Genomic DNA, 26,510 nt, shown 5'->3' with positions numbered 1-26,510 from the left:
CTGGCAAGGAACAGTGAGGCATCGGTGATTTTTAGCCATCCTTAGGTGACCGTCACAGTTCACGTTCTGGAGTCTTCTGCGAGAATAGCCCTGCCCCCGCAGCCTACTGCACATGGGCCCCGCGTCACCGTACCCCAGCCCCCCAGCTCCGCTGGCTGCCACAGCTGCCGCTGGGGACTGTCAGAGGCCAGCCCGCTGCCACAGCTGGGTGTGAGGGCCGACAGTAAGAGAGCCGCACGCGGTGAAGGCAAGCGCCCAGGCCACCCACCCGGTTATGAAACTTGGAGGGCCGATACGTCCTTGGGGAGAGGTTGTAGACCGCATAATGTCCTGGGTGCTTGGAGTCCAAAAACAACCGGACGTCTTCTATGTTGTTCTTGATAGCCGACTCCACACCTTCTGCTGGGAATGACATCACTGAAAGAGAGCAGCCCACGTCAGCCACAACGGGGCGGGACACGTGGCCTGTGTGTGGCAGCCTCACCGGCCAGTGGCAAGACAGCCGGCCACCCAGGCCCCTGCTCCTCACCCGCCGTCCCCCGCTCCAGCTGCTGACTGAGGAGTACAGGGCGTGTCAAGAACGGAGGGAGCACAGACCCCCACCCCCTCCAATGCCTGCCATTTACAAGCAAGACCCTCTGGGATCTCCAGACAGTGCCTCTGGGACAGAAGTTCAGTCAGAGGGCCTGCCACAGAGCAGCGTCTCCAAGGGTCGAGATTTGGGTGTGGGTTTGGTCGGGAGACCCAAGTTTCAAATGTGCCTTGCATCATTCCCCTTTTATGACCTCGGAGTTCCAGGAAGTTCCAGACCAGGGGGAGAAACTGGGTCGACACTGGCACTGTCCACTGCAAGTGCCCCAGGCCATATCCTGCACGCTCTGCCTGACACTGAAGCAAGGGATATGCTGGAGGCCAGCGTCCCACGAGTTGTCCTCAGGAGGGAATGAGAAGCACGTCCCATGGTCAACAGTGACAAACATACCAGCAATTCTGGATGTGATATAAGATATGTCCAAGTCTCCCTTTGCGTAACTGGAATTAGAAAGAAGAGCGCTTGGTTAATCCCAGAAATTTCTACAGTTAAGTCACAAGAGCTTAAACTGGAGCAGGTCCTGGAGAGGTTGGGGGGATCTCGCCGCTCAGGCCGCAGCTCACGGGAAACGTTGTGTGCGCATGTGTGTATGTATACGTGTGAGCGTGTTCCAGCCATGTGCATGCAGCTGACGTCTAAGAGACGGAGAGGCAGAGAGCCGGTAGAAACCTACTGCGCTTCTATTCTGAAGAGGCGTGACTGCAGGGGCTGGCTTTGAAAGGAGACAGTAACAAAAACGGAAGAGAGTTTTTTTGGCCCAGCACATCATGTCTGGCTCACAAGAAAAAGTTACAAGGCCCACCAAATGGCAAAAACACAGTTTCAAGAGACAGAGAAAACATCAGAACCAGACATGGCAGGGACGCTGGAACTGTCAGACCAGGAACTTAACCAACTGTGACTAATATGCTAAGGGCTCTAACTGATAAAGTAGACAGCACGTAAGAACAGAGATAAAAATTCTAAGAAAGAACAAAAAGAAATGCCGGAGACACAAAACTCGGTGGCAGAAATAACACAGGCCTTTGATGGGCTGATTAGGCTGAACATGGCCGAGGAAAAAGTCTCTGAGCTAGAGGATCTATCAATAGAATCCTTAAAAAATGAAAAGCAAAGAGAACAAAGACTGAAAAAACCCAGAACAAAATCACCGGCAACGCGGAACCACAAAAGGTGTATCGTACGTTTAACAGGAACACCAGAAGGAGAAAAGAAAGCAGGTACAGAAGAAAGGTCTGAAACAACAAGGACTGAGCATTCCCCTCAAATCATGTCAGACGCGAAACCACGATCCAGGAAGCTCAGAGGACACCAGGCAGGATAAATACCGAGTCGCCTACACTCAGGCATCTCATCTTCAAACTGCAGAAAACCAAAGGAAACAAACGTGCAAAGGGGACAGAGGGACAAAGCACGTTACCTGCACAGAAACAAAGACAGGAAGTGCACCTGTCCGCTCTCCAGAAGCCACGTGAGCAAGGACACAGTGACATATTTAGTATTGAGAGAGACACCCACCAGCCCAGAACTCCATCCCCTGGGAGTCACCCTCCAGAGGTGACCCAAACACTGGGAGAAAGTGCTGCCAGGAGACCTGCCTGGAAGGAAATGCTCTTCAGAGAGAAGGAGAATGATTCGGTCGGAAACGGGGTCTACACAAAAGAACAAAAGAACTCCAAAGAAGTGACAGTGAAACGAACACTTTCATGTTTGTTGCTCTTGATGGAGTCAGGAGAAAACTGCTTGTTCGAACTCGCCACGGCAACGACATGCCCACCTGTGCACTTGCCGCACCGACGACTCGCATACTCGCGTGCGTCTGTGCGGGTAAAGCGAATGCTAGCACGAGCACAGCGATGGGGCGCAGTGCCATCGTGGGGTGACAGAGGGTTGGGGCTGCCTGTGTAGACGTGGGTCAGCTGTAAACATGTACTGCAAACTCCAGAGCAACTAGTAAAAAAGCTGTTACTTTTTTTAAAAATAAGGATAACTGATATGATAAGAAAGGAGAGAGAAAGGGACCCTATGAAATGCCCAGTTAAAGCCACAGAAGGCCGGGCAACGAGCAGGAAATGGAGCAGACATGGTAGGCGCCCACCCAGGACACCAAGAATCCATGTGACTATCAGTCAGAAGACACAGACGGTCACAGTGGACCAGACAAGGCTCATGTACGTGATGCCTACAAAATAATAATGCAGCTGAGCATCTCCTAATAGTTTATTCATGGTTTGGCCACTGTTAGTCGCCTCTGTGCTTTTTTTTTTTGCCTACTAGTTTGCATAACTCACTGCACATAATAGGTACCATTCTTTTGTCAGTTATGTGGTTTAAACGTATTTACTCCCAGTCACTGCCATAGCTTTTTGGAAATTTATTTTTTACTTTTTTTTTTTTTTAACGTTTAATATTTGAGAGAGAGAGAGATAGAGCATGAACGGGGTGGGTCAGAGAGAGAGGGAGACACAGAATCTGAAACAGGCTCCAGGCTCCAAGCTGTCAGCACAGAGCCCGACGCGGGGCTCGAACCCACAAACTGCGAGATCGTGACCTCAGCCGAAGTCGGACGCTTAGCCGACTGAGCCACCCAGGCGCCCCTATTTTTACTTTTTAAAAAAAGTTTATATTTTGAGAAGGAGGGAGAGAGCACGTGCATGTGCAAGCAAGCGAGCAAGGGAGGGACAGAGGGAGGCAGACAGAGAATCCGAAGCAGGCGCTGTGCTCAGAAGCCCAACGCGGGGCCCGATCCCACAAACCGTGATACGACCTGAACTGAAATCAAGAGCCAGATATTTAACCGGATGACCCACCCAGGGGAAACTCTTTTTGGAAATTTAAAAGAAATGTGATTTTGAGGAACATTAGATTTTTATTTTAAGTTTATAATCATCCTTTCCACGGCTACATATTACGCAATTTTTGTTAGAGTTAAGAAATCTACCTTACTCCACTGTTAGAAAAACGCTCCCTCTATATTTTTATTTTCCCTAAAAAATTGCTGACAATTAGACCTTTTAATTAATCAGGATTAATGTATTTAGCTGTTACTGGATAAAGATCCAATTTTTTCATAGATACCTATGGTCTCAGCACCATTTGATAAGTATCCCGTGACTTTCTTCCAGACTTCTAGGTTTCATTAGTTTTACATGAGTCCCACATAGCTGGGTACTAGTTAGTGGTCTGCTCACTTCACCTACACCAGCACAGTACCCGTGTTTGAAGAAAAGTGACACAGAATGGGTTTGTCCCCTATTCTCATTAAAAAAAAAAATACTGCTGGCAATTCTGGATAACTTACATACAAATTTTAAGATCAAAATCTGTAAAAACACCAGGATTTTTATTTATAGTGCAATGAATTTACAGACTGAGCGATACCATCTAAAAATTAGCTCTCCCATGGGGCGCCTGGGTGGCTCAGTCGGTTAAGCGTCCGACTTCGGCTCAGGTCATGATCTCGCGGTTCGTGAGTTCAAGCCCCGCGTCGGGCTCTGTGCTGACGGCTCAGAGCCTGGAGCCTGTTTCGGATTCTGTGTCTCCCTCTCTCTCTGACCCTCCCCCGTTCATGCTCTGTCTCTCTCTGTCTCAAAAATAAGTAAATGTTAAAATTAAAAAAATTAAATTTAAAATTTAAATTAAAAATTAAAAAAATTAAAAAAAAAATTTTAAATTTAAAAAAAATTAAAAATAAATTAAAAAAAAATAAATTAAAAAAAAAAAATTAGCTCTCCCGGAGCACGTGGGTGGCTCAGTTGAGTGTCCGACTTTGGCTCAGGTCATGATCTCACAGTTCATGGGTCCAAGCCCTGCATCAGTCTCTATGCTGACAGCTCAGAGCCTGCAGCCTGCTTCGGATTCTGTATGTCCCTCTGTCTCTGCCCCTCTCCCCGCTCATGTCCTGTCTCTCAAAAATAAACATTAGAAAACATTAAAAAAAAAAAAACCTCTCTCAGGGGCGCCTGGGTGGCTCAGTCAGTTGAGCACCGATTTCTGATTTCGGCTCAGGTCATGATCTTGAGGTTCGTGGCACAGAGCCCTGCGTCGAGCTCTGTGCCAACAGTGCAGAGCCTGCTTGGGACTCTCTTCCTCCCTCTCTGTCCCGCCCCCACTCGTGCATGTGCACTCTCTCCCTCAAAATAAACACTTAAAAACAGAACGTACAATACCAATAAAACAAAAACTTCAATCAGGCAGGTCACAGAAAGAGAAACACGTGTGAGCAGACGTGCACATCCACAGGCCCACGGGCCACACACGCTCTGGACCTGGGCCCCGGCCCCCGGGACACAGAGCGGCCGTGGGCACACGCTGGCTGCGTGTGCTGGGTCTGCGTGCACAGGGAGGCCCTCCTCCAGGGAGAGGCCTCCCAGGACTCCTGGGCCCACGCGCGCTATGAAAGGGCTCTGGCTGTACCAGAGAGGGGCTGGGCTGCTCAATGGCCCCGGAGAGTCAGTTAATGCCCAACGCCACCTGCACCAAGGCCTTACTTAACTGGGCCCTCCTGGGGCACGTGGAGCTGTGCGGTGGCCACAGACCCCACAGGGGACCCAAACGGAGAACTCCCTTGGTGGACACGGCTGGCGGGCCCGGTGAGGGACAGAGCATGGCTGCCGGGCCCTGGTGGTCACGTGCACAGACGTCACCGCTACTGGTCACATCTGAGGAAAGGGCCAGCACCACCGTCTTCTGCCATTCCCCCGTCCGAGGCTCTGGCTGTCTGCGTGCTGGCTAGACAGATGGCCCGTCAGGGTCAGCCTCGGGTTTGTCTGCTTCACCGTAAGCTCCCGAGTCTGTCGGTATCCGAGGCATCTGCAGGCCGGGCGGAAGACAGTTACGCAGGCCGAGCCTCTCACCCTGAGAGGCCTGCTTCCAAGTTGGTCCTCGGCTGCGGCTGCCGGTTCAGGAGGGTCCTCGCTGTTCCTAGAACTGGCAGGAGTGGCCCCTGTGCCCAGACTGCTTGCACCAAGACGTGCTTATGCTCACATCTGTTTTCCCTCTAGAGTCCGGAGGCTGGTGTGTGCTCAGCGAAGGGTGCCCAAGAGCAGCCGCAACCCACACCCTGGGTGACAACGCTTCACCTGTGCTACAGCGGCTCCGGTGGGGAATCAAGCACCTCCCACGTGACGCCACGGCCGAGGACTCGGGAAGCCCCGCCTGTTCCCTCACACTTTATGCCGGGAGCCTTTTCCCAGCGCTGATCCGCTGACCCGCGTCCTATCTCTGAGGAAAATCCCAGCTGTGAGGACGACTCCGCTCCCAGTCTTGGGTGTCCTTCGGCAAACCTTCCACCCTGGGGATGGTCCCGGGACCCTGACACGTATCCTCTTTCTCTTGTTCTAGAAACCTTTGATCCCGAGGACACCGGGCGATACCCTGTTTCATCCTCGTCCGCGCTCCGATCTCACCATCGCACCGGGATGACCCCGAGCAGCCTCCCAGACTGGTGCGCCCGCGCCCCGAGGCACATCCGCTAACATCCCCAGGCCGCCATCCCGAGGCACAGACCGCATTCTGCTTGTGCCGCCCGTCGGAGGTGCGCTCTTAGGGTTATTACTTTTTGTTAATATTCCACTTGAGGGTGTAAGATAGCTGCACAAACCCAGAGTCAGTCGCAACAGCAGCTAAATCCAGAAGCGAACCACCACCACCTCTAAACTGACACGCAACGGGGGCCCCTGGGGTGCAGCCGGTGGAGCGTGCGACTCTCGATTTCAGCTCAAGTCGTGATCGCACGGTTCGTGAGTTCAAGCCCCATGTGGGCCGATAGCAGGGAGCCTGCCTGGGCTTCTCTCCCTCTCTGCCCCTCCCCTGCTCACACGCTTACTCTCAAAATTAAAAAATGTTAAAAGAAAAACACGCACACAAGCAATGATTTTACGTTCCTTCGTTTCTCAAAACTGCTTTTAAGAGCAGTGCACGAGTGCACGAGCATGTGGCACCAAACCCTCCCCCTCCCGCCGCACCGCCTCCCAGCCCTGGCTTCTCGGGGCGCCAGCATCCTGGTCGCACAGCGGGCCACGGGCACCCAGCCCCCGCACCCGCCCCGGAGAGGCTGGCAGCCGAGGCCTGTCTGCTCTCTCCCTGCACCTCAGCGGAGAGGCCGTGAAATGCTGGACCCGCCTCACGCCTGAGGCCCAGCAAGAAACGGGGCTTCCGCACAGCTGGTGCGCCTTTTTCAGAGAGACTTGAGTAGTTTCTCCCGCGTTCAGGAACCTCCCGCTCGTCGTCGTCGTCAGGGGCTATGGCTCCAGAGCCCTCCGGTCCCAGAAGCCGGCCCCAAGACCCCTGCAACGTCACCTGCCGGGATGAGACCTGCCGCCCGCCCTGCCGGTGCTGTGGCCGCGCAACATGCAGAGGATGACCGCCCGCGGGGTGAGCCACATGGAGGGGCCCACGACATGGCGGCACCGTGCGAGGTCGCCCCTCATCGGAGGCGCAAGTGGAGAAGCACCGGCAGACGGCAGGCGAGCCTACAGGCCACAGGCGGCCCCGCCTGTTCTGTCTGGGCCCCCCAACCAGAACGTGAGCCACAGCAGCCGGACTGCTCCTGACCCCAGGGACAGACCCGGAGAGCTCCTTCGACAAGGCGTGGCCTGGGACACTGATCCACAGCCAGTAGAAATCAAGTCTCTCGTCGTTACATAAAGCTGCATTGGAGACTGCGTGCGCGCTGCTATATAACACAGTGCTCACACATGCACCACTCACACAGGTGTGCGCGTGCTCACGCAACGTGTGTGCGACTCTACCTGTGTCGTCCGCGGCTGGTGTGTGCGCACACACAAGAACAGGGAAAGCCGAGGAGCCTCCACGCAATCAGACACGCGTGGTAACTACAGAGAACAAGGGTCCTGACCCCCCGCCTGAGAACCAGCTCCCACGGATCATCCCCTGAAACCATCGGCACAGAGAAGCAGAGCCTCACGTGGACGCTGACATCCCTGAGCTGGCCTGTGGGAGGCAGCGTGCTGGAGACCCGGGCCTGTGAGGCTCCCGGGGAGCTCCCGAGGCATAGTGGAGATGCCTCCGGAGGATCTGGCAAACGCAGACCATGTGTGCTGGCCACAAGGGCCTCGGGCCAGTGTCCAGGATGAGAGGGTAGCCCCCAATTGTGCACATGTGCACTCCCCTCAACAACCTGCTCACAAAGCGACTTGATTTACCCACACGCTCAAGCCCAAGCAGCCCGAGTGGGCCTGCGGTCGTGAGGTATCCTGGGCCCCTCCACTGTCCCCCTTGCTCCACGCCACGGAGAAGAAACCACACAAATGCGAGGGGCACTGTCCCGGTGCAAGGGAAGCGCTGAGGCTAGCGGCTCAGGTTCTCCATGGAAAAGACCTCCCGGGGGCGAGAGTGGCAGGGCCCCGTGGCTTCGGGCACTCCCATGTGCCCCTCCGCGGCAGGGGTGGGAACGGGTGGCCGAGGCACCCCCATCGGGCAGCGCCACCCCCCTGCCTGGGCCCACGAGGCTGATGGCCCAGCCGGTGCCGATGGCATCGCATGCTCACCAGCAGCCTCAAGTGCAGGTCCTGCCAGGTTTGGAGGCGGGACAGAGCCCAAAGGTCGGGAAACCCCTACTACAAAGAGACCACGTGCTGTCACTGTCATCTAGACGCCGTGCCCACGTGCCCTCACTCACTTGGCAACGGACTGGATGACCTTGGAGGAGGTGTCCTTGATGTTTGTGAAGAGGCGCTCGGTGCCCCCCCGCAGGATATCCAGGAGCCCGCCATAGGGCTGGTCGTACTCGGCAAGCGCCAGGCCTGGAAGCAAAGACAAGTTGGCTCAAGTCACAGGACGGCCCGGGGCTGGAGGCGGGGCCGCGAGGCGTAGGTGGGAGCCAGCTCCTGGGGAGACGGGAGAACCAGAACGGGCAGGGAGCCCCGCTTCCTGTCAAGCCCGACCATCAGCGCACAGTATCCAGGCACAGGAACGAAACCAGCCAAATGCTGCCTGAGCCTGGGGGGGAGCCCCGCCCTGCCCAGCACCCACAAAGTGCCGAGCCAGCTGCTCTGTCCCCAGGGCAGAAGCTGGGCCCCGTGAAGAGGAGCTGGTCCCTCTGGGCACACGTGGCCCTCCATTCTCGGTGATGTCCCACCAGCCCATTCCCAGCATGCACTGGATGCCAGCTGGGCCCCTCCAGTGCACTAACTCACGCTGAGGGGACCAGCGAAGGGGAGGCAGCCTGGTGGACACAGACACCACAGACGCTTAGAGTAGGAAAGGGTGGGGAAGGATGAGGGGGGAGAACATGGGGTGGGCCGGACAGGGGGGAGGCCCGGTCACCCCAAGCCAGGCCACAGGCCACAGGCCACATGGTAGACCTTGGGCATGCCTGGGGCACAATTCTATCTTTTGCAGGGACAGGGCTGCTGGCATAGAGCCCAGGCTCCTGACCACAGCTCCAAACGGGGGGCACCTGCAGGACACGGCTGCCTGGATGAGAACAGGGTGGTAGCAAAAGAAGGCAGTCCCTGAAACCCCAGGGCCTCAACGGCGGGGTCATCAAAGGGGGCTCAGGTGGGAGACGCTGGTGTGAAGAGACGAGCATGATCTACGACTGCATCTGTGCCGCGGGGGCCTCTCTGGCAGCCTCTGTGCGTAAAGCAGCAGCACCAGCTGCCAGACGGCCGGCCCGCAGCTGGGACGAGGCTGGACGACATGGCCCACACGTGAGATGTTTCTGTTGGTTCGTCACTAGGCAGCAGCTGGCCCAGCCCTGGCCAGGCACCACCGCTCATGTGGTGTGAGCACGTGTGCGGCAGGGTCATCCCTTGGGGCCTTGAGAATCCCCCCCCCCCTCCCGCCCCCGCCGCCCCCCGCCATGGCAGATGAGGCAGCCCCACACACGGGACACTCAGGGAGGCACCCAGGGCCCACTGTGCACGGATATGGAGCGCCCAGGGCACAGGTCCTGCTGGCTGGCGGGGACAGCTGAAGGACCCAGGACTCCACGCCCCGAAGAATGAGAGGTGGGGGACGAGCACGGGGGCCTGTGGCAGAGAAGCACGTCCTGGCATGGCCTTCCAGAGCTTTCCAAGGCATGGCCACACAGAGCTCAGGCTGAGGGCTTCTGTGGGGACACAGTTATGCCACTGCTGGGTACCCAACCCATCCTGATACACACTGGCCGAGGGGAGTAGAGGTCGCTCACCACACGTGACCTGAGCTATAGAAGGCCGCCGGCCTCACCTCCACTGCTGCCAGAGCCGACCCTCCGCCATCCCCTGTCTGAGTCCCCACTCGGAGCCCTCCAGCCCCCCAGATCCTACCATGGCCGCTCTATTCCCCACACCCCCCTTCTGACGTACTTGTCCTCCTGGCTACTCTCTGCCCTTCAAGGCACGCCCTCCTCTACACGCCAAGAAGTGACTTACAGAGCGGCTGTGGGCCTCCGAGGCGGAGTGAGCCACGCGGGTGGGTGGCAGTGCCCGTGTGGCCACCGCCAGTTGTCACTCCACGCTACAGAGGACCGGTACCGCCCTGATGGTGTCGGGAGAGGACAGCTGATGCTCACGCCTCTTCCCCTGTCCCCTGTGGTCCTGAGTGTGTCAGTTCCATTGAGTCCTGGCGGTTCCAGGGAATCTGAACCTGAGGGTGGTCCTGGGGGCCCTGAACACGTAGCCTGTGTCTTGCTGTCAGGTGCGCTGCACACAGCGGGAGCATGGTAACCCCAGGGGCAAATGGGGGGGGGGGCACAAGGCAGGGGGCACTCACCTCCACCGTAGCCACCGCTGCTGGAGCCCCCGAGGTGGGGAGGCCCTCGAGACGGGACAGCATTCCCATAGCCCCCATTCTGCTCTAGGAGCTGCAATGATTCCAAATGCAAATAATCAATCTCCAGAGGCCGGGGCCAGGGTTCAGGTGGCTCCTCCCCAAACAGAAAACCTTCAGATGCTGGCACAAGGTACCTGTGGGCCCCAGGTACGCTGGCCACCCAGTTAACCTAGGTCTCTCTACCTGACTTACTAAAACATCCAAGAGAACTTACCGGACTCTGAACAGCCCAGCTGAACCAAAAGGCAGACCACACTGACAAGTGACCTGCCCATGTGCCGACGTGCTCGGGCACACACCTAACACAGAGGAGGCAGCCGTGAACCTGCCCAACTCTGCAAGTACTCCCTGCACGCCCACCGCACGCCAAGCCTCCACGGCGACGCAGGGCAGACGGCAGACCCTCGGGGCTGAGGCATCTTGTGTGGGGAGGTGCACCCAGACTCAGTCGGCTCGCGCCCTCTGGCTGCCACAGGAGCAGGGCAGTAGGCTGTGCACAGTGAGGCTCTTTCGCGAGCTGAGCCCGAGGCCAGTGTGGGGCTGGAGCCTCGAAGAGATTCGTGCAGCCCGGAGGCAAGGTGCTCGGCGCAGGCCTCCTGCCCAGCCCCCTTGGGGCGGCCTCAGCCTTCCTCAGCCTTCCTCAGTCTCAGGGAAGATGCAGTTTCTGCCGGTTACTTGTTTTATAAGTTACTCGGTAATGTGCTTTAGAGTTTTTGGTGAAGCTTTACAAAATACGACCATCGAGGTGGAGTTTTACCACGTTAAACTCAGGAAATGAGGTATACGTGCTATCGTTTCTACTGAGCGTGATGACACCTTGTCTTTCTTAGTGACCTCGGAGGGAATCGGTATTAACATCCTACAAGTTCCTGAAAACAACACACGTGCCTCCAAGTGGTAGGCAACTACCACTGTTAGGCCACGTCTCCTCTTCGCAAATTCTCTATTTGCTTTATCAATTTCTGGAAGAAACAGAACATCCCCTACTGTGACCCGATGCCTCCCACGACTCCCTGTAAACTAACGAATGCTGCTCGGTATCTCAGACACTGTGTTGTTAAAGGCAGGTGAATGATACCCGTTTTCCTTTTAAAGTTCCTTTTCACAGCATCCTATTAAACCACACAGCTGAACACTTCGCATGCCTCCACTCTTGGGTTTCAGACTCGATTCCTACTCCCCCTCTCGAGGGGCTCTGTCTGCTGCGTGCGGCCCTGTGTGGCGGGCTGCCTTCCTGTGGGGAGGATGGCCTCGCTGCACACTCGGCCCCTACATAAGAGGTTTAAGGTTTGCACGCGTGGGGCACAGGTCTCAGAAGCACTAGCATCAGGACACGCGCAGCAGTGGACCCACCAGGAGCTGCGTCTGTCCACGGGGAGCTCCCCAGGGGTGCACACGCAGGCAGGCCTGCCCACCGATCAGACACCTCCCCACGCTGCCCGGGGCCCCTGCTCGCCTTTGGGGACGAGCACGTTTTCTGCGGGGCTACGTGGGCACTCTGGGCCGACCTGCTTTAGCGCCAGACTGCTCCCAGGCTCTCTCTGGACCGAACCCACTGCCCCCCCCCCCCCGACGTTCCATGGCCTTCTCCCCCTCACCCCGCTGTGACCTTCCGTGGCCTCCTCCTCACCTGTGCTCCTCTCCACCTCTCGCCCTGGCCCCTGGGATGCAGGGAACCAGCCCAGGAGGTTAAGCACTGAGCACCAGGGCCCCACGCCCGGTTTACTCCCCCGGCTCCTGTGATCAGGTGGGACGTTTCCCCTGTCACCCCGGCCTGTGGAGGCTCCATGGCACTCGTGAGCCCCCTCGGGGAGCCGTGTCTCTTGCCCTAGAGCAGATGCGGCCTCTCACGGAAATGTCCTGAAAACACCCGTCAAGGCCCCTACCTCAGTGATGGGCGACTTGGGGTTCACATTCCTGGCGGCTGCAATCTCCTGGAGCTGGTTGACCAGTTCTGTGATGGACAGCCGTTCCTCGGGGTTGACCTTCAGCGTAGCGCCTAGGGCAGAGGCAGGTGAGCTCAGGTCACGGTCTGGGGTCAGCAGTGCCCACCCTCCCCGAGATCACAGACCCGAGGCCCCTCATTTCATTTACAGCACTGATTTCGCTTAGAAGCGAGAGAGGGAAACATGACAAGAGAGCCACAGCGAAAACGGCACAAAGTTACCAGAACCGGCCACTCAAAGCACCGAGAATTCACAAGGGGGCTGAGCGCTAGGGAAAGCCCTGAGCAGAGCGGCCGCCACACAGCCATGAGGGGCAGGGGACAGCCGGGGCCCTGGATGTGACACAGGTCCCCGCACGCGGGACTTACGGATGAGGTCATGGAACACAGAGTACTGGGTGTCATCAGGAGGGATTGAGAACTTCCCGTTGACTATTCTAAGCTTTGCTCCGTCTTCAAATGGGTGCTGCCTGAAGCACAGCAGGTACAAGATGCAGCCCAGGGCCTGCAGGGGACAGGGGGCGTGGTGGGGGTGGGGGCCAGGAGGGGGTGTGGGGGAGGGGGCTGGGAAGGTAGGGGAGGGGGTTGGAGGGAGGGGTTGAGAGGGTGGGGGAGGGGGCCGAGGAGGTGGGGGCTAAGGTGGGGACAGGGTTGAGGGGGGAGGGGGTTGAGGGACTGGGGGCTGAGAGGGTGGGGGAGGGGGCGGGGCCCATCCAGCCAAAGGTCAAGGAGCTGGAGCCACACCCTGGTCTGAGTTCCAGGCACACCCAGCCCACTCTCTGCCCTCATCAGGCACAAACTATGGAGATCAGAGGAAGAACAAACAACAACAATCTTATTTTCTCAGCAAGAGATTCTTTCAAAGGGAAAAGTTCCCACATTCAGGCACTTGGGACCCAGCAGGGCAGCTCGAGAGACCACTAGGGCAGAAACGCAGGGAGCAGGCCTGCCGGTCCTGGGGGTCTGCTGCTGCCTGCTAGCCCCGTGGCCTCCGATGCGGGCACACTCGTGGCCCAGACTGAGCAGGGCACTCGGGGCCCAGGGGAGGCCACGCCCTCGGCACCCAACGTCAGTCCCCCCATCAACCGCCGTGTGTGCGTACGAGTGTCCCCCAGCCGACCGTGCTGAGGAGCCCCTACTGGGGTGGAAAGGAGATGCGCGGTGAGTTTGACACCACAGGCTGCCACCATCCCAAGAAAAGGCTCCAGCGTGCAAATCCTACCGATTCACACGTTTTAGACGGGGTGGAGCCCGTCACACCCACGGCGGGGTCAGCACTGGAGGCAGCCTGGGAGGTCTGGGGCTGTCCCTGCTCGGAGAGGCCAGGGAAGGGGCAGGGTGCTTCTGCACCGGCGGGCGCAGCCCCGGGCCGCTCAGAGCTGCGCTCCCCAAGTTCCGCACCCTGATGCTGGACGAAGCGGTCAGTGGACCCCAGGAGGAGCGCTACGCCAGGCAGGAATTGCCACAGGGTTTCAGAAAGGTGAAGGGAGCGGGGTCGCCTAGGCGTCAGGGCCCGGCCCTCACTCTGGCCATGGCCAGACAGGCAAAAAGACCCAAGGCTGGGACTGGTCAGGCCGCACGAAGCCCCGGCTTCTCTGAAGGGGCTCTGAGCAGGGGGAGCTCAGGCCCAAGCCTGCAGGCGGCAGACAGGTCCGGGCATAAGGTGCCACCCCGGGACCGTGCAGCACGCGGACACTCCACCCACCTTACGCTTGGTTCTGCTCCACTAAGGGCAATCACGGTGGTTCTTGTGACAAGGAAAGGAGAAGAAAAAGAAGGGTGGCCAGAGGGACGGGGAGCAGAGTGGGCAGGCCAGAACCCCCGCCCAGAGGCACAGCTGCCCGGGCACACAGCCGTGCCGCCTCACCCAAATGTCTTGCTTTTCGCCGATGGGGAAGTTCGAGTACAAGTCCACAATCTCTGGCGTCCTATACATGGGTGTGGTGTTCCTGGTGATCTGAAGGACAGACACAGACGTCTCAAAGGAAAGGCCACTCGTGAGCACCACTCATCCCGCGTCGATGTTGTGCTACTTCCCCAAATACCCCGCAGGACGTCTGTGAACGACGCTCACTCACACCCCGTTGCGTCCCACACAGACGGCAGGCTGCTCAACTCCCTCCTCACCCCCACTGCTGCCCGTCTCCCGAGCGCCTCTGGTGTTCCTGACGCAGCCACGCACGCCAAGCATTCACTGCGGGCACCCTAGCTCGTGTGGGTGTGAGGAGAAGCAGGTGTCACCCACAGGAAGTCTGTCCAGAGCCGTGAGCTGGGTCGCTCGTGTCTCTGAGAGGAAGTGCTATTCTGAAAGAAGCCTCTTGATGGGATCTTGTGGACAAAGAACCTTCTCCAACGGGAGAGAGAACTAAACCAAATTTAGCTGGTTGGTTCAGGTTTTCACACGCAAGATCCTGAGACCCACGTATACAGGGCAGAACACGGGACTGAGGACAGGCTGGCAGCACAGCCCGGGGGGAGAGCCACAGCCCACGGCGTGCGTTGCCGCACACGGCACACATGAACACCAGCCACTGGGCTACAGATTCCGCTGCCACGACCTCAGCCGGACAAGGAAACACAAACACGTGGCAAGTGTGACGGGCTGTTCTCCACCTGAAGGTGCTACTCCACGGCAACCCTCTGAAGAGGCCACGGGAGGGGTGCAGGTGAGGCCCGGGGTCAGAGCGCGTAAGTCCTCGGGCGGACGCACCCGGCATGCCGCGAGGGAGGTGAAGCCGGGGGCACCACGCAGCCCAGACGTGGGGCGACAGGGACACCCACGCGGGACAAGTCGCCAAGCTGCACACTTAGGGTTCTGCACCGCTGTGCCCGTCCGGCAAGCTCCCGTGGAAAGCCCTATTCTACGCCGGATTTGTTCACAGACCGGCCGCTGCGATCCAGGCTCACACCCTGAGGAGACACGAGAACCCACGTGCGGGCCGCTCGGCATGCTGCCTCCTGTAAGCGTGCAGACAACAGGACACCGGACACGGCCTGACCGTGAGCACGTGGCACTGGCCAAAGAGACCCAGGTGCAGAGGGACCCATGCTCCTGACCCAGCACAGCCCACAAAGCATGAAAAGCAAACAGAAGCCAGGAGAGCGTGTGCAGCATGAGGGGCGGGAGCTGGGAGACGCGCGTCCGCGGGCCTATCCCTTCAGAAGAGACACGGCACCGCCTGCAGCTCAATTCTCCTGGAAACCAGAAACCGCTCAAAAAGTCAAGTCAAGTCATTAAAAAGTAAGATGCAATCAAACGAGTAACTAAACCCCTTGGAAGGAGAGAGCGCAGATGCGAGGACTCGTCAACACAGCATCTGAGAGCACGCGCCTGGTCTGGGCTGTAGATTGGGGGAGGGGGACACCCGAGGGCCACAGATCCACCCTGACTTCCTTCTGGGACATTCACGCTCTCTGGTGACACCAGAACTCTCGCACGTGCGCTGGAGTGGAGCACAGGTGCACGTGGTGACGCTACTGGGCCCCTCGCTGGGAGAGGGGGACACACAGATGTGGGGTGGGGGGGCAAGAAGCCCACCGGACACACCAGAGTGGAGGCACTGGCACAGACGCGCGACTTGCCACAGGACATGCGTGGAGGTGTGCCCACACAGGCACGCACGCCCCGAGTGGTCTCCGGTGCCTCCCCCTCCCCCTGACCCCGAGCCGGCGGCTCTCCTCCAAGGCGGGCACGCACACGGCAGGGTCGGCAGGGCAGGCACCTGCTCAGCCCAGAACGCCCTCCTGCCCCAGCAAGTGGGCAGGGCTCCCAAGGGATGGGAGCCCGACAAAGAACATAGGGTCAAGTGGGAAGTGAATCTGGGGTATTTGAGGACACACCACGAACCCTGAAAAAGACGGCACCCACGAGTTCTCATAGAGAATAATCACAGGAGGTGTGGGGGGGCTCCTGCCAGGGTAGTGGGGCACACATGCCACCAGGGCACACAGCAGAGGCAGGAGGAGGCACAGGATAGGAAGCCAGAGCAAGCAGCTCGGCCCCCATGCCCCTGCCCGGGAGACGGAGGCAATCAAGCAACCATCACCCAAAAACAGGTATGCGTGAGACACAGTGGGTGTTCGCACACCTCCAAGGACCCACTGAGACCAGTGATGGAGACAGGACTCAGAGCCCATGAGGCGGTTACAAAAACACCCACCACACGGGACCGAGGGGCCCCCTCCCACGCTGCTATGCTGTTCCATTCTGCCAGCCGAACAACTGAAGGAGAGCGTTAAACGTATTCTTTTTGCCGGGAATGACTTCCTTAGGGACGCTCTCACGCACAAGCAGGAATGCGCTGGGTTGGGGTGATCCGACGTGCGTCCGATTCAGTAATGGAGCACAGTCAGTTCTAGGAACAGCCAGCAGGTCAGGAGCACCTGTGCTTTGACCCATGACACCCGGTCCAGGGACGGACTCCGTCCAGACAAGAGGTGCCCCGCTGGCCCACATCCCGTCCCCGACTCCTTCACGGCAGGCTTCCTCGGTGTCCCCGGCAGAGCACGGATGCAGCACCTCCCCTCCCCCGTCATTCTGCGTGGCTTCCTGTCTCCTATGTTTGGCTTGTGTGGTTTCTGTGAGCTGCTTATCTAAGTACGATCCCCTAGGGGAACGGCTGGGGGTGTTCAGCGGAGGGCGCACCAAAGAGCGCCCCAGGCCCCTCCCCCAGGCTGCACAGTCACATGTGCACGGGCTCTGTCCTGCTCTGTGCTGCCTGCTACCCACACGTGCTCAGGACAAACCTACCAATCTCCTGTGGGGTCTCCTGTGGGACCCGTGAGGGAGAGTTTTCAGTGATTTTTTTTTATTTTTATTTTTAATAACCACATTTGGGACGGTGAGAAAGTTCTGTGGATGGACAGTGGGGATGGCTGACCGATGACGGAACGTGCACTTAAAAATGGCTGAATTAAATAAGATGGTAAATTTTATGTTGCGTGTTTTTTATCACAATACAAAAAAAACCCGCAATTAACAAAGGCCGTAAGAAGGTCTGGGATGAAGTGAGGGACGGAGACGTGAGGTAAGCCTCAAATTCGGCGTCTCCCGGCCCACACACGAGCCCGGGAGGCGAACGCCGGGATGTGGGACGGGCAGGCCGTGCGGCCGCAGCCAGAGCATCAGCGACTGCGGAGACCCAGGCCGAGCAGACCACAAAGGGCACCACGTGCCACACGACTCACCTCTTCTTCCACCAGGGCCCGCCTCTGGGCGCTCCAGCTGTAGTCCGGGTAATGCGAGATGGTCGTAGCACTGCCAAAGTCACACAGCTTGATGGTCCCCTGGTTACTGAGCAACAAGTTCTCCACCTGCAGAATCCCAGAGGGTGGTAAGGGGCTCGGGTGCCGAGACCCAGGCCTGGGGGCGCCTTCCTCCCGCAAAGGGGAAGAAACAGCATTTTAACCTCTCTCTGATCGAAGTCAGCACGTGTACCTTTGAAAACGGGGAACTCAGAAAAATAAAGTCACGACCAACCATAAATCAAAGACAACTCTAATCGATCATGTAAGGTATACAAACACACAAAAAACCTTTATAAAAGTCAGTTAGGGGCGCCCGGGGGGGGCTCAGTCAGCTGAGTGTGCAACTCTTCATCTTGGCTCAGGTCTTGATCTCACGGTTCGTGGTATCGAGCCCCGACAAGTCAGGCTCTGTGCTGATGGCACGAGGCCTGCTTTGGATTCTCCCTCTCTCCCTCTCTCTCTCTCTCTCTCTCTCTCTCTCTCTCTCTCTGCCCGTCCTGGCTTGCACATGCATGCTCTCTCAAAATAAAGAAACTACAAAAAAAAAAAAAAGAGGTGCCTGGGTGGTTTAGTTGGTTAAGCATCTGACTTCGGCTCAGCATGATCTCATAGTCTGTGAGTTCGAGCCCCACATCAGCTCTCCACTTGTCGGCACAGAGCCCACTTCAGATCCTCCGTCCCCTACCTCTCTCTGCCTCTCTGCCACTTGCACACATTCTCAAGAAAAAAATTTAAATAAATTTAAAAAATAAGTCAGTTAATTGGGTGCCTGGGTGGCTCAGTCAGTTGAGCCTCCGACTTCAGCTCAGGTCATGATCTCGTGGTTCATGAGTTCGAGCCCTATGTCGGGCTCTGTGCTGACAGCTCAGAGCCTGGAGCCTGTTTCAGATTCTGTGTCTCCCTCTCTGTCTGCCCCTTCTGTTCATGCTGTTTCTCTCAAAAATAAATAAACACTAAAAAACATTTTAAAGATAATAAATCAGTTAAAAAATGAAAAAACTTAACATACCACTTCAAAATTACCAAATACATCAAGAACCCAGGAAAAAATTGAACAAAAGACACACAAAACACTTCCTATTCAGAAAACTCTAATTTTAAAGATTTCTTTTCTTATTTTAGAGAGAGAACCTGTGTGTATACACGAGAGTGGCAGGGGAGGGGGCTGAGGGAGGGGAAGGGCGGGGAGAGAGAGAAGAATCTTAGCAGGCTCCAAGATCAGCCCACAGCCCAGCGCGGGGCTCGATCCCACAACCCTGGGATCACGACCTGGGCAGAAATCGAGAGTCAGACACTTGACTGACTGAGCCACCCAGACACCCCTGGAAAACGATAAAAATTTAGACAAATTCTTAAAATCCAAACAGACAAGGGATCAGACCACACTCCTGACATGAAAGGCAGGGGTGTGCGCAGCCACTCTAGGGCAGGCTCCCCAGCCGTGGTCCAGCCCCACCTACCTCGACACAGCCCGCAAACTAAGAAAGGCTCTTACATATTTAAACGGTTGGTGGAAGAATCAAAAAAGACTGACATCTCCTAACACGGGTCCAGAAGCAGCTTTAGGGGCATGGCCGTGCCTGGCTGTCCGTAGGGCTTCCTGCGCTGTTCAGGAAGGTTGGTATGCAAAGCTGAAATGTTTAAAGTCGGGCCTTTTATAGGAAGTCTGTCAACTCACGCTCTGGGGGTGAGGTGGGGTGGGGGTGGGAAACAGTCAAGGCAACTCACCAAATTCCAGAAAGTTTTTTGGGAGGAACCTAATTCAAAAAGTCATGTGGAGACGCCAAGAGCCAAAAAGAGCCACATGATCCCTAAGAAGTCAGGCCTTACTGTTAAGCTCTGTTAAAGAAGGCAAAGGAGCACAGGGTCCAGGACCAACCAACAGCCCCACAGGACACCCAGTGAGTGCCACGCCCGTGGCAAGGCGGTGCTGAGGGAACAGGACGGCCATCCAGGCAAGGTGTTGGGAGAGCCAGGGGGCCACCCATGATGCACCAAGGAAGACCCGCCCCTACGGGCAAAGGTGGACGCCAGGTCCCCCGGACAGCATGCCTGGCCAGACGCCTCGGCAAGACACGGAAGCTCCACTGAAACCAGAGCATCCCATCGGAGACGCTGTGCAGAGGGTGATGGTGCGAGCTACAGCGTGACCAGCGTGGGCTCTGATGAGCCAAAGTGAAAGGGACCCTTCCACAGGCGCCCCCACGGAGAACGTCCAAAGTACAACACGCTTGAAAAGATGCTCAACTTTGTTAGCAGAAGGAAAATCCAACTAGGACCACTTAAGCCACATCCACATGACCTGGGTCACGTAGCAAAGTGCAGGCACAGGGGCCGCCATGCGCTGCTAGTGAGGACTTCCAACAGAGGTGCAAGCGTCCACGGGCCAAAGCACAGACAAGGGCATCGGGGTTCAGAACAGCTTAGGAAGCGGACATCAACCAAGTGCACAAGCACGAGCACACGCGTCCCCACACGAGACGGATGGACCTGCAAACCATAATGCGAGCAAACAGCCTGACACCGGCTACACTCCACAGCCCACAGGCTTGGAAGGAGCCATGCATAGGAGCAGAACAAGAAGGACACGCGTCCCCATGGTCTCTGCCATCCCCCGTGTCCCGCCTGCCCCTCCGCAGGGCGCCACACGGTGAGGTCCACACACCAGCCACAGGGACACCTGCAGGGGGTCCCAGCACTGGGCGAACAGAGGGCGCTGAGAAGACAAGGGACGTCCAACCCGGGCTAAGCTCACAAGCGCTGATCCTTTACTGATTCTACCCTTCTAGATATCCCTTCCCTTAAAAAAACTACGGACACACAAGCACCCGCATTAACACACAAAGCATGGGTCTTGACGCCCCGAAACAATCCACCAGCCCCCAGTCAGCTGAGGAAGGCCCATGCAGACAGCAGGGAAGGGCCGGCTGGTGTGCAGGGCAGCCGCGGCCCAGGCCCCTCCAGACACACCCCTGCAGCCCCGTGAGCAGGGTCCAGGGCGGTGGCCCCCACCTCACAGACCTTCTGTAACGGGGGCGCACGTGCCGACCACTCGGGCTGAGGGACAAAAGGAAAAGGTCAGGCTCACCCAAGGTCAAATCTAAACAGAGACATCACTGCACAGACAGGGCGCCAGGGCCTCCGTGGGCACATGGCCCTGAGGAGGAGAGGGCGCTGTCCCAGACCAGCCGGGTCGGAGGCACGCTTTCCTCATACCTGAAAGCTGGCCACAGACCAGACAAGAGAGAACGCTAAGGGACTGTAACGTTCTCCGGCAAAAACAACCTGTGCCAGCAAGTAGGACACAGCGGGGGCCACCACTCCCCCAAGAAGCGGTCGGAGTCAGGGTGTGAGCTTCGTGGACGTCAGGCAAATCTCACAAAGTCTTGAGTTTCCCAAAGACACAACAGGGGAAATAGAAACTAGGCCATTAAGCAGGAGAAGGCATTCGCAGCACAGACAACATGAAAAAGGCCGCCGTAAGAACAGAGGGAGGAGCTCCTGCTAACCAACAACCTGATGGACAAGAAAACAGGAAAAAAAGCAAAAAGCAAGTTAACTGAAGAATAAGGCACTGACTGCAAACACAGCAAAAACCGTCTATCTCACGAATCACCAGGAAAAGGGAGAATCGGGACCGCGGTGCCCCTCGTCCCCAGCAGGCGGGCGGCTGCGAGTACGGCAGCCCCACGGTGCCCGGCCAAGGCGCGTCCGCACTCCTTGTGGTCCCTCGGCGGCACTGGTTGCCGCGGGACAGCGAGCCCTGTGGTGTCACGCCTGGGGACGGATGACCACAGGGCAAGGGCACGGACGACCCCGAGGGGCGGCAGCCTCCTCCTGGCTCCTGGGGGCGGACGGAAGGGAGCCTCAGCCGAGAGCATCCCCGGGCCGGCCGAAGGGCCGGCAGGGGGTGTGATGGCCAAGCAGGTGGCCTGAAGCCACAGGACCAGGCCGCAGGAGGCCACAAAGCCAAATGACACAGAGAGAGGGCTCGGCGCCGCTTCAGGGGAGAAACTTCCAGAAACCCAGTTTGGCGTTAAGAAGCTCCTTCTTCTCTGGAAAAGCCATCGCACACTTCACAGCTGGCAAGGTGGCCATCCTGACCGGGGGCAGCGGGGCAGGCCCGCGAGACGGACCGGAGGCGGTACCTTGAGGTCTCTGTGGATGATGGGCGGCTTTTGTCTGTGCATGTGCTGCACGGCTCTGCACGTCTGATAGAATATCTTCAGAACAGTATCGCACGAGAGCGGACCTCTAGATTCAATTTTCTTTAAAAATTCCACCAGCTGCCCTAAAAGAGACAATTAAATTCACATCACCATGGAACCAGAAACGCTATACCCACCCCGGGCAGCCCCCCGGAGCCCACCGCAGCACTCGCGGGAGAGCATCCGCCGCTCGGGCCCGGACACCCGGGAAACCCCGCGGAGGGACGTGAGGTTCAGGGACCGCCACCGGGATGCAACGAACTTACAGAGGCTCCGTGGGAACACCGCCGGCCGCGGCCACGTGGAACAACGGCCAGCGGTGCGCGCGGTACAAGGCAGCCCCCAAATTCACCACGGACCACGTACCCGCGCAGCCAGGCGCTGAGCGGCAGCTACAAGAGGAACGGTCCCAAACGTGTACACGGAGCTCTCTCAACCACATCTAGCGAAGCGGCCACCCCGCTTCCTCAGGCAACAGGTCACCTGTCTGTGAGCACCACGTCCCAATAAACGCACAGACTGCGTGTGGATGGGGGGGCGGGGGGGAGAAGGAGGCCACAGGCAGGCACGAAGTACTGAGCTGCACCCCAGTCCAGGACAGAGCCCTCCCTGGGCCGTTCCTCCCCGTCTCTGTAGCCCAGACACCTGCAGTCCTTGGACCCAGCAGAGTGAAGCCGGGAAACTCCGGTGCGGGGCCAGCCGGCTCCGTCGCATGCGGGGTGAGAGCTTTCTCCGTGAGCACAGGCCATCTCCTCCCCGTCCCGCACGGAGCACCCACGTTCATGCCTCTGGCGCCTGCCTCCACAAGCTGCCCACACACCACATGCCTTGTACCCTGCCCCTCCAACCCCATTCCCACCTGTGGCCCCCTCCCTGGAGCCTCTTCCGGAAGCCCACCCTCTCCTGGGCACTGCACTGCTCCCTCCCTGCTCCAGGCCCCAGGCTGTCTCTCAGCCTTGTAGCTCCTTCAGTTTGCCGGCACACTGTTGAAGCAGAAGCAAGGTGGTTACCACCCCTACAGGCCTTATCTCTTGTGACATCCCCACACAGACTCCCCTCCAGCCACATGCCTCCTTTCTGTCCTGCCCCAGGACCTTCGCACATGCTGCACCCTCAGCTGGGACAGTTTTCCTGTCTCACCTCCTTCAGCTCCCGGTCTGCGCCATCACACCCTTTCCCTGGCCTCTTTCCTCAGTTTCGCACGGGACTACCCAACCATCACTGAGGACTTTGGTTAGGGTCTATTTGCTTTATCTGCTTGAGTCACTGAACCCCCGTGCCTGCATACAGTAGTGCCAACAGACACGATTCTCAACACGAACTAGATTCTAACTGCTCTGAACAGGCATAGCGCCTGGGGAGAAGTGTGGACTTCGTACACTCCCAAGGGGTTTGGATTCTTTTCATAACTGCATCACCTTTGCAACTTTCAGAACAGGGAATCACGGCTCAGGACCCGCACGTTCTTGCCCACTGACCCATCTGCCGTGGAGCCTCCACTCTGGTGATCCAGCCACGATTCCCCACACACGTCTGACCCTGCCCCGCCAGGGCCACCTCTGCTGTGGCTCTGCAAGGATCTGCCCTCTTTCCAGACCTGCACACCAGCCCGCCTGGCCCTCACTCTACCAGACCACCCCAGCATTCCCCTCTCCCCCCGCCACACCTGCCTCCCAGCCTTGCACCCGCACCCTGAGGAGGGATGGGGTGCCCTCCCTGTGATGCAGACAGGGCAGGCAGGGCACGGGCCCCACGAGGCATCGCAGAGGGTCCAAAGCAAGGGTGACACGTTGACCACCAAGCCGCCTGGAGTTATGGGAATGAGCCAGCCTGTGGCGGTGGGGACGGGGGGGGGGGGGGGGGGGAGGGTGTCACAACATCAGTTCACAGTTCACTGGCCTCTGGGTCCAGCGAGAATTTAAAGGAAACTTTTTAAAAGTAACAATCCCCAATGTGGCAGGACAGCTGGAGAGGACACAGTGGAGGACGAGCGTGGGGAGCGAGGACCAGCGATGGGTGGGGGCTCGGTGAGCACACATCCAGGCCCTCCTTCAGTGGGGCTGGCACCCACACCCCTCCCTGAGATCCCCTCCGCCCTCCGCCCCCACCCTGCAAGCACCCCCAGCCTCTCACACTGCTCCCAGGCTGGCAGCCCATGCAGCACCACACCGAGGGCTGCACTCTGTGGGTTTGCCCCATCTTGGAACCACGCTGCCACCACCAGGCCCCACACCTGCTGCCTCTCATGGGAGGGACCCTGGCGCTGGTGAACCCACAGCCTTCTAAAACCCAGAATGAAAGTGACCCAGAAGCACTGAGCGCCCTGAAGATGAACAGAGGACTCGGTAAGCGAACCAGACGTGCCAGCTGTGGAACGCAGGACGAGGCACGGCCAGCATCAGCAGCGGGGCCCCCGGGGCAGAGGGAAGCTGCATGCAGCCTCACGCGTGCTGACTCGGGGTTCCACGTGGCACCCCCTACTCCACAACCCCGAGCACAGGATCGCCGAGCTCGCAGCAGCTCCGTGCACCAACATCTGTGGTCAAGAAACGGTATGCATCACAAAGGGGGTGCTGGTTGGAGACGCTGCGGGACGGACCCAGGAGGCCCTGCGAGCCTTCAGGAGAGAACAAGTAGGTGTTTGGGCGCGAGAAGATGCCCGATGCAGGAAGCTTTTCTCAGAAAAGAGAAGTACGTGTCGCAAACCCCCATTTTTAGGAAAACCTCACTCCCCTACGCTTGAACAGGGACGTCCTGCCCCCGGATGGTTCCTCACCCTGGCTCCTGGCCACTGCTGGCCGTGCACACCGTGCTCAACGCCTCTGCCCTCACGCCAGCTACAGCGCCCACCTTCTCCTCTTGCATCTCCACTCCTCCCCGCGCCTATGCTCACCGCCCCCGCCGTTCCCTTCTGTGAGTGCTCCTCTCGGCGCTCCTCTCGTGGGCATGGCGCTCGGCTGGGCCGCTTGCTCCCCTTGGCCTGTGGCCACGGGGCTGAGGCCTCTTGTCTCCCAGCATGCACTAGCGGTGACTAACAGGCAAGCGCACCCTGCTTACGACAGCCGATGGCTCCCGCCTCTGGCTCCAGACAGTCCTGGCCAGGCGTCCGCACCCACCCGGCCCCACAAGTCCCGCCTCCACTCTTCTCGGACAACTTGTGCTGTCTGGCGTCGCACATCAAGACCGTGAGCTTCAGCGGGCAGGCACTCGCCGGGCTCACTGCCGCCTCACCCACAGAGCAGACGCTCCACAAGGGCGTGAGCCCTGACCCTCCCCGGGGCAGAGAGACTGCGCCCTGCCTGGGGGATCAGGCACGCCCCTCGCCCGCGCTCCCTTGGCACCATCCGCACACACTCACACGGCCACTCTGCCCCTACAGCTCTCTGGAAGGCGCCTGGGTCCCTCCTACTCCTGTGACGGAACTCAGGAGTCTAAGAACACAGGGAGTGCTTGACCTAGCAGGTCACGTGCCCTCAAAGGCCACGGCCGCAACCCCACCCTGTCCGTTACACCTGACCGCTCAACCATGTGACAATACTGTGGTCCAGACTCCAAGGAAACGTTACCTTTGCAGAGCTCGGTGAGCAGCAGGAACTCGGCCTGCCCCGTGTCCGACTCCTCCTTCCCTATGGATGCTGCAGAACAAAACTGGACAATATTGGGGTGGCCAGAAAGTTTTTTCTGCAGGTGTCTTGTTAAAGGAGAATGCGTAAGTCTGCACATTTAAAAACAAATATACATGTGACATTAAGACACTAAAGTCAAAGTGTGGAATGAAATTACCTTACAGTCCCAGCACATCGGAGCAGAAAGACGGAGGGCAGTTGGGGGGGGGGGGGGGGTTGGCGAGAAAGGCAGGCGGCAGGGAGGGGGGAACGGAGAGGGAAGGTGGGGGTGAAAACCGCCACCACGCTGGCCACACGCACCTGACCACGGGCCAGGCAGGACAGCAGACAGAGGGCACGTGCGGGTGCGGGAGGCCACGGGTGTGAATGAGCCCGCCAAACCTCTGCAAGGCGAGAGCCCGCAGGCTCACGGTACACAGAGCTTCGAGAGAGAAAAGAGAACACATTCTGACAGCAGAGGGCAAGAGCCCAGCTGAGGGAGAACATGGGCCAGAGCTGAGAGCCCACAAGAGAAGCGCCACAGACCCACGAGCCGTGCACCGAAACCTGACAGCCTGACTGCCGGGGGCAGGGTGAGGGAAAGAGGGGCTGCTGACCAGGAGGGACACGGAGGCCCACTAGAACCAGGCCCAGCAAGGGTCCTGGCAAGAGCCGGAGCAGCGGGGCACGCCACGCTCACTAAGGGGAAGACGGAAGGGCGGAGAGCAGGAAACCAATCCTGCGTGAGCACGGAGACCTCCCGGGCCGCAAAGCTACTGCACCTCTAACTGTTACCCTGGGAGCGAAGGAGGAGGAAGGAACCCTTCTCCTACCAATACTCTACAGGCAGGTCCAGTGAAGGCGGAAGGCCAATTTTAGCGTGTCCGAAAGAGCAAGAGAGCGGCCCGGCGGCGGCGGGCGGCCACAACTCGACGCAGGCCTCCCCACGTGACCGCACGTGCTCTCGTCCCGGGAAAAGGATACCATGAAACAAACTTCCTGAATGATGGCTCTGTTCTTTTCCTCTTCGTTAGACAATAACCTCTGCATCGGGAAATAAACACAAAGATTAAGGAGTGTTTATCTTTCTATTCTACACCCAGGAGAACGCATCTAAAAGCTTAACCTGCTTA

The 26,510-nt window shown here is 58.3% G+C and overlaps 1 protein-coding gene and 1 long non-coding RNA gene across 5 annotated transcripts in view; one reads left to right on the top strand and one right to left on the bottom strand.

Annotated features, from left to right (window-relative positions):
• The window catches only part of GAK (cyclin G associated kinase), a 53,789-nt gene that overhangs the window by 17,587 nt on the left and 9,692 nt on the right, over window positions 1–26,510 (bottom strand). For 2 of the 4 annotated variants that reach the window (XM_027062104.2, XM_027062301.2), the window contains 11 exons: window positions 26,362–26,421; window positions 25,339–25,453; window positions 21,713–21,855; window positions 17,505–17,630; window positions 14,185–14,274; window positions 12,687–12,822; window positions 12,259–12,371; window positions 10,313–10,403; window positions 8,235–8,358; window positions 983–1,032; window positions 269–417 (listed from right to left, as the gene is read on the bottom strand). In XM_027062104.2, coding sequence (XP_026917905.1) covers window positions 269–417; window positions 983–1,032; window positions 8,235–8,358; window positions 10,313–10,403; window positions 12,259–12,371; window positions 12,687–12,822; window positions 14,185–14,274; window positions 17,505–17,630; window positions 21,713–21,855; window positions 25,339–25,453; window positions 26,362–26,421 — 1,197 coding nt within the window. The other 2 variants (XM_027062439.2, XM_027062237.2) reach the window with 2 other exon arrangements.
• LOC113600292 (uncharacterized) lies at window positions 412–6,449 on the top strand. Its single transcript, XR_003421297.2, has 3 exons — window positions 412–2,763; window positions 5,596–5,833; window positions 5,936–6,449. It is a non-coding gene; the product is annotated as an uncharacterized LOC113600292 (long non-coding RNA).

Source organism: Acinonyx jubatus, chromosome B1 (genome assembly GCF_027475565.1).
Source record: "Acinonyx jubatus isolate Ajub_Pintada_27869175 chromosome B1, VMU_Ajub_asm_v1.0, whole genome shotgun sequence".
NCBI lineage: Eukaryota > Metazoa > Chordata > Mammalia > Carnivora > Felidae > Acinonyx > Acinonyx jubatus.
Note: the sequence above shows the minus strand (reverse complement) of the source record. Positions and strands in the feature narration are given on the sequence as shown.